This window comes from Schistocerca serialis, chromosome 6 (assembly GCF_023864345.2).
Source record: "Schistocerca serialis cubense isolate TAMUIC-IGC-003099 chromosome 6, iqSchSeri2.2, whole genome shotgun sequence".
NCBI classification, from domain to species: domain Eukaryota; kingdom Metazoa; phylum Arthropoda; class Insecta; order Orthoptera; family Acrididae; genus Schistocerca; species Schistocerca serialis.
In genome coordinates, this window is record NC_064643.1 from 195,929,706 (window position 1) to 195,942,457 (window position 12,752).

Genomic DNA, 12,752 nt, shown 5'->3' on the forward strand with positions numbered 1-12,752 from the left:
CTGAACAGTCAAAGGGCCTGTATGTGTGATACAATATCTACAGTCAACGTTTTCCCTCAGGATTTCTGGGAACCGGAGTGATGCAGTACCTTTTTTGATGTGTGTAGTAGTGCTAAACTGGTACGATGAAATTTATAAATTGTTCATTGCCTTTACGAATATTTTCACAATAGGGCACCATGACAAGCAAAACAAGCAATATCTGATTAGCAGTTCATCCTGTAGCGTACCTATCTCATTATGAACGACAGTTCGAAACTAGTAATGGCAAGGAGCAACAAAATGCATTAAAGGATAACACCTTTAAGTTAGCTGTTAGTAGCAGTTTTTGTAAGAAAATCTGCAATCCTTTTCGAATCAAGAGTAGGCAGAATCGCTCTTGTATTGAGTTATTTTACTGAGGAAAATGGTCTTCGACTGTGTCTGTGTCAGTTTACATCTGTTTGCCTCATTGGTTTATAAGTCCTGTGTAATTTTAATTCAGGGGCAGGAGAATTCTTCGACTTGCTCCATTATTCTACGGCACACAATTTGGGGGGTAAACAATTCGCTACTCTCCTTCCTAGCACAGGAATACTAGTATTGCCAAAAACAAGCTTTCGAAGCGGACAGGGCAGCGCACAGCGAGCTCACCTTGCCGGCCGTCGGGCAGCCGGAGCACGATGTCGCGGCCGTCCTCGCGCTTCCAGATGACGGACGGCGGCGGGTCCCCGGTGGCCGTGCAGCGCATGCGCACGGAGCCGCCCTCGGGCGCCGCGGAGGCTGCGCTGGCGCCGTCGTCCACGATGTCCGGCGGCACCACCACCTCCAGGTGGCCCGTCTGCGCATCCAAACACTGCCTCAGTCCCAACACTACAGTGGCAAGACACTGCGTCTGCTTCTGCTGCTCGTGATATTTCATCTAGGAGAGGTACAGTACAGTCTTATAAAATTAACATTTTTTTTGGTGTTGCAAAGACGAGAATCTAAGGTTTCAATTGCCACCACTAGCACGCAGATAGTTAAGAAAAACACTACTAGAGTGCTCGCACAAACAGACGAATACCGTCAGTTTTGAGTAAGATGGTTATCATGTAAGATCAGGATTTTTGCGTTCTTGAGTTTGCACAAAGTGCAGTGGTCAGGCTCTCCAATGCATTGGTTCAAATGGCTCTGAGCACTATGGGACTCAACATCTGAGGTCATCAGTCTCCTAGACTAACCTAAAGACATCACACACATCCATCCCCGAGGCGGGATTCGAATCTGCGACCATAGCAGCAGCGCGATTCCGGACTGAGGCGCAAGGCCGGCCGGGGTGGCCGAGCGGTTCTAGGCACTACAGTCTGGAACCGCGCGACCCCTGCGGTCGCAGGTTCGAATCCTGCCTCGGGCTTGGATGTGTGTGATGTCCTTAGTTTAGTTAGGCTTAAGTAGTTCTAAGCTCTAGGGGACTGATGACCTCAGAAGTTAAGTCCCATAGTGCTCAGAGCCATTTGAACCATTTTTTGGAGCGCCTAGAACCGCTTGGCCACAAGGGCCGGCCTCCAATGCATTGAACACCTAATTGTATTGTATTGTATGGTACGTTAACCGGGGGCCAAGAAATGACGGAGAGACTCCTTCCCCGCCGCAGCCGCAATGGTCCACAACCCCACGACGACCACCGCAGTCCACTTCACCACTCCACCGCCCCACGCTAAACCACTCTTTCAAGGTTACTGTGCGATTCTGCCCTCGGTGCCCCCCCCCCCCCCCCCCAAGGGAACGTCTCACTCCAGACGAGTGTAACCCCTACGTTTGCGTGGTAGATCTATGGTGGTGTACGCGTACGTGGAGAACTTGTTTGCACAGCAGTCGCCGACATAGTGGAGCTAAGGCGGAATAAGGGGAACCAGCCAGCATTCGCCGAGGCAGATGGATAACCGCCTGAAAACTATCCACAGACTGGCCGGCTCACCAGACCTCGATACAAGTCCGCCGGGCGGATTCGTGCCGGGGACCAGGCGCTCCTTCCCAGTCCGGAAAGACGTGTGTTAGACCGCACGGCTAACCGAGCGGGCTGAACACCTAATTACTAAACGAGTAAGCCAACGGTTGAAGAAAGTCAAACAAACTAGACGTCTCTGCAAAATCAAAAGAACAAATTCGGCTACAGTTTAGATGTTTGCCGCGCAGCTGGAGAAGGACACATTGAACATTTATTAACTCTTTCCATATGCATCTCGATTACTCACATCCAGTTCATAATTCATGAAATAAAAATTAATTAAACTTCTCAACTCTTTTGAATAGCCAATATGAACATATAGCGAGAATTAAAAATTTGTGCCAGACCGAAACTCGCATCAAGATTACCTGCGTTTAGTGAACAGTAGTTTAAAAATGATTTTAACACTGATGAAGTTTCATCTTTATTGCGATTCATTGCTACAGTTGTTTTATTTTCTGGATAATGTCACACTATTACTGCATGAACATGAAAATATGTCTTGAGCCAGGACACTAATGCCACTAAAATTGGAACACTAATGTAAAATAGTTGTTCTCTGGCCATAAATGTAGCTGTGAACTGCGTGTGAAGAGCAGGTACCACATACAAGCACAAAAACTAGTCCCTTCAGTTTACTGCGCTGGTTTTGAGAGCTCCGCACTCCTCGTCAAAGATCTGTTGTAGACATTATAGCCTTATTTGTTCTGAGTGGGTGTGAAGGCATCCTAATTTCGCCAGAATCAGAACTCCAATCCACCCCCTGAGACGAGGACCATAAGCTCAGCCCCGCTTACTTTCCTTACTTTGGGCTACACTGTTTCAAGAATTTTGAGACCAAATTTATCATCATCACTATAGTCTAAAGATATAAAAAAGCTCATGACTTAGCCTCATTTTCAAATGTATTTTCAAAACATTCTACACCTTAAATCTATTGTCTTTTTCATTTCACAACAGTGTTTTACCACTATTTTGTTCCATCAGACAAATGTGTTGCAAGATTGAATGTGAACTCTACATAATCACTAAAAACACCTCCTTTTCAAAGTTGCTGAAGAGGTATTACTTTCACTATAGTGCTTATGCAACTGCCAAATACCTGAATGAAACTGCTATTTTTGGGGACTGCAAACCAAGACGTGTTATGCCGTAGCACCCATCCCTAGATGAATTTTGATTCAACCGTACCCAATATTTGAATTTCGTCCCTGCACACGAAGGCACATTAAATAGCGTCTTGAACTGTTTTTCCCTATGACTTCCGAACATCTCTGCCAATATTGAGGAAATGAACTCCCAAAAGTTTCTCGTACTAACTAAAACCTATATTTTACATATTTACTTTTTGTGCCGTTAATTTACACTCCAGTCGCTACTTCAGTTTACTTTATTTATTTTTCTGTATCTAAAATCCAGGTGCCTTTCTAGCTATGAAAATATAAAAACGTTGCGTATACAGATTGTAGCTGTGCTCCTCTTTCTTTTGTTTCAGTAACCTGGAAACGGCAATTACTAACAAACGAAATTGTGATCACAGTGTCCAATAAGCACATTTGTTGAAAAATAATGCAGAAAGGTTTTTCTCAACGATGTAATATCTCGACTACTAAAATAAAAAAATTACGGTGTTGTGTAAAATGAGGCAAAATCTTTCAAATCTTATCTTTCTAACAGAAAACAAAACGTTTCGATAGCTAAGACGGCATACATAAACCGTCTAGGAAGCAGTTACGACAGCTGTCGCCCAGTGTTACATCTCGGAGCACTTGTTCCACTTCTTGTCTATTAATGACATTTTATCAGTAAAATTTCTAGATATTAAGCAGGTTCTTCGTTTCAAATGATAGAAATATTGCAATGAATATAAAATCATGATCATTTTTACAATAAGTTGTTACAGAAATTTCAGTGTACATTAATGAACGGTATTCACGCAGTTCCTTCTCATTAATTTTTCGGAAATACTCACTGTAGGAAAGATGTAAGATGTTTGCACCTATCAGTTATTTAAAGCATATAATCAGCAGGTATAAAGGGTTGACAACATTCTATTTTTATGATCACAACTTGACCATATATTCAGAACTACACAAACGCTCAAACGAACCTTTACATTTTCAAATGTACATAAAACGAAAGAAAAACCTCAGCACTTCATTTCATAACATTAATGACAAATGACGTGATATTCTGGCGTTGCTGCTCGATCCAAGCAAAATTTATGAAAGCCAAAAGGTATATAATGCGAAATAGTTCCGTTTTGAGAAAAGAGTTGTTGTCGTGCTCTTCAGTCCAGAGACTGGTTTGATGCAACTCTGCATGCTACTCTATCCTGTGGTGCAAGCCTCTTCATCTCCGAGTAACTACTGCAACCTACATCCTTCTGAACCTGCTTCGTTTATTCATCTCTTGGTTACCCTATATGGTTTTTACCATCCACGCTACCCTCCAATACTAAAGTGGTGATTCCTTGATGCCACACAAAATGTCCTACAAACCGATCCCATTTTTTAGCCAAGTTGTGTCACAAATTCCTCTCCTCCCCAACTCCATTCAGTCCCACTTCATTAGTTACGTGATCTACTCATCTGTTCTTCAGCATTCTTCTGTAGCACCACATTTCGAAAGCTTCTATTCTCTACTTGTCTAAATATTTATCGTCCATGTTTCACTTCCATACATGTTTACACTCCAAAAAAATACTCTCAGGAAGGGCTTCCTGGCACTTTAATCTAATCTCAATGTTAATACATTTCCGTTCTTCAGAAACGCTTTCCTTGCCATAGCTAGTCCACATTTTATTTCCTCTCTACTTCGGTTATCGTGTTATTAAGCTTCCCAAATGGCAAAACTCGTCCACTACTTTAAGTGTCTCATTTCATAATCTAATTCCATCAGCGCCATCTGATTGAATTCGACTACATTCCATTATCCTCGCTTTGCTTTTGTTGATTTTCATCTTATATCCCCTTCTCAAGACACTGTCCATTCCGTTCAACTCCATTCCGTTCAACTGCTCTTCCAGTTCCTTTTCTGTCTCAGGCAGAATTACAATGTCGTCGGTGAACCTCAAAGTTTTTATCTCTTCTCCATGGATTTTAATTATTCCTCCAAATTTTTATTTTCTTTCGTTTATTGCTTGCTCAGTATACAGGTTGAATAACATCGTGGACAGTCTACAACTGTACCTCATTCCCTTCTCAATCACTGCTCCCCTCGACTCATATAACTGCCATCTGACTTCTGTACATTCTGTAAATAGCGTTTCGCTCCATGTATTTTACCCGTGCAACCTTCAGAATTTAAAAGAGTATTCCAGTCAACACTGTCAAAAGCTTTCTGTAAGTCTACCAATGCTAGAAACGTAAGTTTGCCTTTGCTTAATATATCTTCTAAGATAAGCCGTAGTGTCAGCATTGCCTCGCGTGTCCCAACATTTCTATGCAATCCAAACTGATCCTCCCCGAGGTCGGCTTCTACGTTTTTCCGTTCGCCTGTAAGGAATTTGTATTAGTATTTTGTAACCGTCAGTTATTAAACTGATAGTCTTTTTACCTACTTGATCCTCTGCTGCCTTCACTACTTCATCTCTCAGAGCTACCCATTCTTCTTCTACTGTATTTCTTTCCCCTGTTCTTGTCAATCTTTCCCTAGCGCTCTCTCTGAAACTCTCTACAAAATCTGGTTCTTTCAGTTTATCTAAGTTCCATCTTATTAAATTCCTAATTTTTTTGCAGTCTCTTGAGTTTTAATGTACAGTTCATAACCAATAAATTGTGGTCAGAATCCACATCTGCCCCTGGAAATGTCTTACAGTTTAAAACCTGGTTCCTAAATCTCTGCCTTACCATTACATAATCTACCTGAAACGATCTTTGTCTTACCATTATATAATGTATCTGAAAACATCTTTGTCTTACCATTATATACTTTATCTGAAACCTTCCAGAGTCTGCAGGCCTCTTCTGCGTATACAACCTTCTTTCGTGATTCTTAAACCAAGTGTTAACGATGGTTAATTTCATCAAAGTATAGTTCAAATAATTGGGTGTTCCAGCTACTTCTTTCCTTGAAGATATTAGTGCAGGAGCAGCATATCCCTTTTTTTTTTCACCCAACAGACAAATTATAAATATTAATTGTTGGAACAGGAATAACATAGTTAATGGCTTATGTGTTCATTGATATAAAACTGCTTTCAGTGTAGAATACAGCTGAAGATAAATAGTAAATACTGTGCCTATTAGCTACTAATTCTATCATAACTATTGGTGAATTTCTCATGAGAACTAACTGATCCTGATACAGTCAATTATATCACAGAATTTGTGTGCAACGTAATGTTCGACTACAAAACACTGTAAATGCAATAATATGTTACTTATTTGTTTATTTTATTTATCCATTCATTTTCCTATGAGATTTAGGGAATTAAGGTCCTCCGTTGCAACTAATCAAACATCCTAGGCACTTTTAATTGCTGGAGTAGTCTAAACAGATATTTGTAGCATTCCAAGATTATACCTCTCTTTCACCCCTCAAGTTCACACCCTCTCAGTCACCATCAAGGTCACCTGCTCGCTCTCAAGGTAACCCCATTCTCCTCTTTCCATTCCCTCTCAAAATCGTTTAGATATACAATCCATGATGTAAAACAGACTGAAATTCATCTCATGAAGACCACAGAATTCTTAGGCAGACTACGTATTGCGTGCGAGTGACGGGAGCTGAACTGACCATGTACTTCATGGGGTCAGTGTTGACCTGGCACATGTAGGAGCCGGAGTCTGCGCGCTGCACGTTGCTCACGTGCAGCCTCCACGTGTTGTGGCCGTTGTGGGTGACGGCCAGCCGCGGGTTGTGCGCCACCATGTGCGTGTGGATCGCCAGGATCGCCTTCGAGTCAGACTTGATCCACGCCACCTGCCGCACAATGCAACAGCACACTTGCAACTTCTGCTGCTGAAACAGTGTACATCCTGAAAAAGATATCAGAACTATTATCTGGAACACTATCTTTCAAATTCTGAAGGTGGCAGGGGTCAAATAAAGGGAGCAAAAACCTATTTACAATTTGTACAGAAACCAGAAGGCAGTTATAAGAGTCGAGGGGTGTGAAAGGGAAGCTATGGTTAGTGAGACAGGGTTCTGGCCTATCCCCGACGTTATTCAATCTTTACATTAATCAAGCAGTAGAGGAAACAAAAGAAAATTTTGGAGTAGGTATTAAAATCCATGTTGTTGTTGTTGTTGTTGTGGTCATCAGTCCCGAGACTGGTTTGATGCAGCTCTCCATGCTACTCTATCCTGTGCAAGCTTCTTCATCTCCCAGTACCTATTGCAGCCTACATCCTTCTGAATCTGCTTAGTGTATTCATCTCTTGGTCTCCCTCTACGATTTTTACCCTCCACGCTGCCCTCCAGTACTAAATTGGTGATCCCTTGATGCCTCAGAACATGTCCTACCAACCGATCCCTTCTTCGGTCAAGTTGTGCCACAAACTCCTCCCCAAATCTATTCAATACCTCATCATTAGTTATGTGACCTACCCACCTAATCTTCATCATTCTTCTGTAGCACCACATTTCTAAAGCTTCTATTCTCTTCTTGTATAAACTATTTATCGTCCATGTTTCACTTCCATACATGGCTACACTCCATAGAAATACTTTCAGAAATGACTTCCTGACACTTAAATCAATACTCGATAACAAATTTCTCTTCTTCAGAAACGCTCTCCTTGCCATTGCCAGTCTACATTTTATATCCTCTCTACTTCGACCATCATCAGTTATTTTGCTCCCCAAATAGCAAAATTCAATTTCTATGGAGAATAAATAAAAACTTTGAGGTTCGCCAATGACATTGTAATTCTGTCTGAGGCAGTAAAGCACTTGGAAGAGCAGTTGAACGGAATGGACAGTGTCTTGAAAGGAGGACATAAGATGAACATCAACGAAAGCAAAACGAGGACCACAACAACAACATACATTATATCTACGGTAAAAGCGACCCGTGTCAATAACATTCACATTTAGTAACAAAACATATTTTTAAATCTAAATCTCATTCAACACGGTCGTAAACTAATGTTTTTTGTTGCACTTTTCTAAAGGTATATTTGTCTAGAATGTTGGGACGATACGGTTTTTTAATTCGTGTGTTTCTAATGTGCCTACAGCCCATCATTCGAAGCACCGTCACAACCACCGTGGGACGCTCTTAGTCGGAGACGCCCGGCTCAGGCAGAAAACCTGTCGTGCCGTGAGACGAGTTCACAAAATGATTTACACTGCAATATGCTTGCAAACATGTTCGTCGAAAAAGCTAACGGACATCCTACGCAGGCTGCAAAATGAAACATATTCAACTCAGCCACGTCGGCTTTTCTCGCCAAGAAGAACGAGGGTATTGCTCTCCAGGAACAATACGAGTTGGAGGAGGGGTCGGTATACGATTCTGGAATTGCAGACTAAACTTAAGTAACGAAAATACCTTTTTTGGTCAAATTTTTGTCACAGTTGATAAAACATAATTTTTAATCAACCATATTGGATTAGCCGTTTCGAATCTCGAAAATATAACTTCAGATTTGTGTTCAGAACACGTAGTCTTTAAGCAGATTGAACTATAAATATATAAAAAACATCGCCCTAAGCTTTAAACAAGTTTTATTCGAAGGACAATTTTTTAAAACTGGGTGCAGCTTAAAATGAAAACGTTTCGACCTATTAACTTCTACCTTTGAATCCCCTAAAAGTAAAGACAATTCTTGAGAGCTTACACCTATAATATATGAAATTTGTTAAAATTAACTATTTTTTGTAAAGCCGTGAAAAAACCCAGACAACGAAATCAGACTTCAGCACCATTTCGTAATATTTATTGTTATTTCATTGTGGTTAGGTACAATCTCCCGTAAATTTAATGTAGTATCGACTGATGTCATCCATGTTTGGTTCTAGGCACCATTTTTTTGTTTTGTGTTTAAAATTTAAAATAAAGTTCGAAGTATGATCAATCATAATCCCCAATCAGATAATTTGTGTGTCTTTTTATTGTCTCAACAAAAATTTCTAAACTTCATATATATTTTTGCCCGTATCAATGAGAACATCGCGTTAAGGAAAGAAAGTAAGCTTTGCATGATGTATCACAGTCTAATAACAAATCTACAATACACTTAAAGAACTGCTACTGTATAGTAGAGCAATTACACTTTTACTCAAAGACAATCATTACACCGAACTCACTGGGATTCGTGGTGGTCCCCTGAACAGGCTGCACATGGTTCGCAATAGTGTGTGCCATCACCACGGACAGAAATCAATGCTTTGCAATGTGCTTCCATGCTGGCCACAATGCTGATAAGGAATGCCTGTGGTAGGATGTTCTCTTGATCTACCAGCGTGGTTAACAACTGCTAGATGGTCGTCGGTGCATGTGGATGTCTTCCAGCACGTCTTTCCAACCCATCACACACGTGCTCGATGGAGTTTAAGTCATCAGAATGGCAAGTCAGTCTGTTCGCCGAATATCCTCTCGTCCAAAGAGCTCCTCCACCTACTCTAATACAATGCGGTTGTGCATTGTCATCCATAAAAATGTCAGTAACGAACGCAATCCTGAAAAGACGCACGTGAAGAAGAAATACAGTGCCACAAAAACTTTGACTGGTGAGTATACCGTGCTCAAGGATTTGGAGGTGGTTGGCCTACGCCTATGCAGCGCTGTGCCTCCCAAATAATAACACTTGGATGAACAAAACGGTCATGTTCAACAGTATTCAGGTTGCTTTACGTGCTCCCACGTCTCACCATATGAGGATACATCCAGTATCCCCATCAGCCGCTGTTTTCTCTCACATCAGGCGCGCCCCGATACCCCTGATATCCCCCTGACCATCTGGTGACCGAGAGAGGGGGGGCCGTCTGTGCCCATTGTGTGGTCATGCTAAACTCACGCAGATCGACATAGAGCCAGAAGTTGTAGTTTCCCCAGACTCGATGCGCTTCCTCTGCACCTCGAGCTGCGAATTGTCGGAGTGCACGCCCACGCTAATGCAAGTGAGACCAAACTGCGTCGATAACGTGTGGTAGTCAACGACTGCCGCTCTTTCTCTGTGAAAGCTGCACTATTTTTCCTCCATCCCCACTCAGCTCCAGTGCACATACCTATTCTGTAGGCTAAGGGATATCTTCCCACATATATGGTGTTTTAATTTTTTTGGAGATCGGATGTACACCTATGCTATCTGTAACATGTGTTGGTAGAGAATCCTGTTCTTTTGAGTTCAAAATTTGACTAGTGTTGATCACTTCGAAGTCATAAAACTCCAGAAAGATAGTTTATTATCGAGTCCCAACTCCACTGTCCTTGCTCAGAAATCAGTGGTTGCATGCATTCGACTCGAGGTGCTCGCCGCATCGAGCCAAGTACAGCTTTCCGGCCCATCAACTTTGACGTAGGCTAGTTATCACATCTGTTGTAAGGCACCACCGAATTATTGCGGCACGAGTCACTGTCTCGAGTAGGTGCACAAGTGCATTGTAGCTGCCTGCTGGATGCTGCAAGCCAGCTTGGAAATTTGGAAATTGCCGTGTGATAAGAAGACGCCGCAAGCCTGCCACCACCATCTTCCCCCACTCACTCAGTCGGTTTAACCCATTCTTATTAGCGAAATGGTATATCTATGTCTCTGATTTACACGAAAAGCTTCTCTCCAATAGTATCTGCAGTGCAGAGGTTAAATGTAGCTTATATACACGGATCAGTCAGAACATTATGACCACCGACCAGCTGCAGGTGCGGAAGGCGCGCGATCTATCTGAGTTTGATCGAGGACAGATGGGCCGGAGGCTCGGCAGGAGCATTCAGGAAACTGGCTGACTTGTCGGGTGTCGAAGAGTGCTGTGGTGAGTGTCTTCAACCCGTGATGAAACTGAGGTGAAACCGCGTCCAGACGTCATGGGATTAGGCGGCTACGCCTCATTACAGATGTCAGAAGTTGTAGACTGGGCAGACTGATAAAACATGACAGGCGGCCGAACTGTGGCGAAACTATATCAGACTTTAATTCTGGGCAGAGTACAAGTGAGTCTGAACACACAGCGCACCGAACACCCCTAGCGATGGGCCTCCGCAGCCGACAATGCATGCATGTGCCAATGTTAACACCACGACATCGGCAACTACGACTGAAATGGGCACATGACCATCGGCACTGGACGTTGGCGCACTGGCAGAGCGTTGCATCTTCTGAGGAACACCAATACCTCCATCACGCCAATGGGAGGGCTCGAATCCAGTGTCTTCCAGGGAAACAGCCCCTTGACACCTATACTGCGGGACGGAGACAAGCTGGTGGCGGCTCCATTATGCTCTGGGGAACATTCACGTGGGCATCAGTGAGTGCCGTGGAAATCGTTCAAGGCACTATGACGGCCAAGGAGTATCGTACACTAGTTGCAGACCACGTACACCCCTGCATGATGGTCATGTTTTCCGACGACAGTGGTAACTTTCATTAACATAATGTGCCATGCCACACGGCCAGGAGTATAATGCAGTGATTCGAGTAACACAGTAGCGAGTTCCAGTTGAAGTGCTTGCCCTCCAGCTGGCCAGATCTGAATGTGATGGAACACATGTGGGATGTGATTGAACGTGGCGTCGAAGCCCATCGTCCCCCTCCCCAGAATTTACAGGAATTTGGTGAGTTGTGTGTGCGGATGCGATGCCGCCGACTCCTTCAACGACGTACCAAGGACTTGTTGCTACCATCGCACGACTTGCCGCCGTTGTTACCCGTGCCAAAGGTGGACGTACTGGCTACCAGATAGGTGGTCACAGTGTTCACGCTGATCAGTGTAGTAACATCAAGTTGTCAATCACACTGTAACCACTACCTGTTTAGTAATGTATCAGTATCGCTTTTTCCTTTTAAATGTCATGGTAGTGCTTGTGGTTGGTCGTAAGTAATTTTGTGAAGCCTGCTCTTGGCAACATGAGAGATTTTTAAGATGTAATTTTTATACATTTTTTCATTATGTGTTATAATACCCCCCTTCCCCCTCCTCAGTTTCGTATTTATCCATTTATAACCTCCCGCAAGTAGCGCCGAAATTTATTTTCTTGCACAGCCACTACAGAGACTGGAAATCGTTTTTAATTTCTAGATGACTGGGTGAAAGGGGAGACAATCCCCTGTCATCATTCAAATGGACTGATTGTTTATCAACAACATTTATATAATTTACCCTCTTGGCGTACAGTACAGAGTCTCCACATGGACACTCTGGTTCAGCTCCGTCTTTTGGTGTCACCCCCGCACTAACCCGCTACCTTGAGGTCCACGGATGTTGCATAATCGTTTCACACAGCGTTGAATGCTGTTCCCTGCCAAGAGCGAAAACAAATGATTTGCGCTGCGTCCTTCTGCGTCATTACATTGGCGTCCTGTTTTAATTACCTTACATACTACTTATTTCATTTCTCACAAAAATGATTATATTTTAGATCTCTGAAAATTCGCATGGTCGCACGGAAAACCTATATAAAATATAGGTTATTCTGGTAGGCATCGCCAGTATGAAAATGACACATGAAGACGACTCATAAACACAAACGAGTTGCTACGTTTCAGGTCGCTTGCATTGGCTTTAAAAATTGCCATACTTTTTAAAGTAGCGTTCTGAAGTTTTTGAGTGTTTCCACACTTCATCTATACTTTGTTTGAGTAAGTGAGAGAACGACGAAAAGACACTCATAGCACTTTCA

At 42.8% G+C, this 12,752-nt stretch overlaps 1 protein-coding gene across 1 annotated transcript in view; it reads right to left on the reverse strand.

Annotated features, from left to right (window-relative positions):
• Positions 1-12,752, reverse strand: part of LOC126484744 (lachesin-like) — a 370,517-nt gene that overhangs the window by 47,955 nt on the left and 309,810 nt on the right. Inside the window, exons 4-5 of the mRNA XM_050108339.1 lie at positions 6,710-6,895; positions 634-820 (exon numbers count right to left, since the gene is read on the reverse strand). Coding sequence (XP_049964296.1) covers positions 634-820; positions 6,710-6,895 — 373 coding nt within the window. The remainder of the gene's footprint in view (positions 1-633; positions 821-6,709; positions 6,896-12,752) is intronic.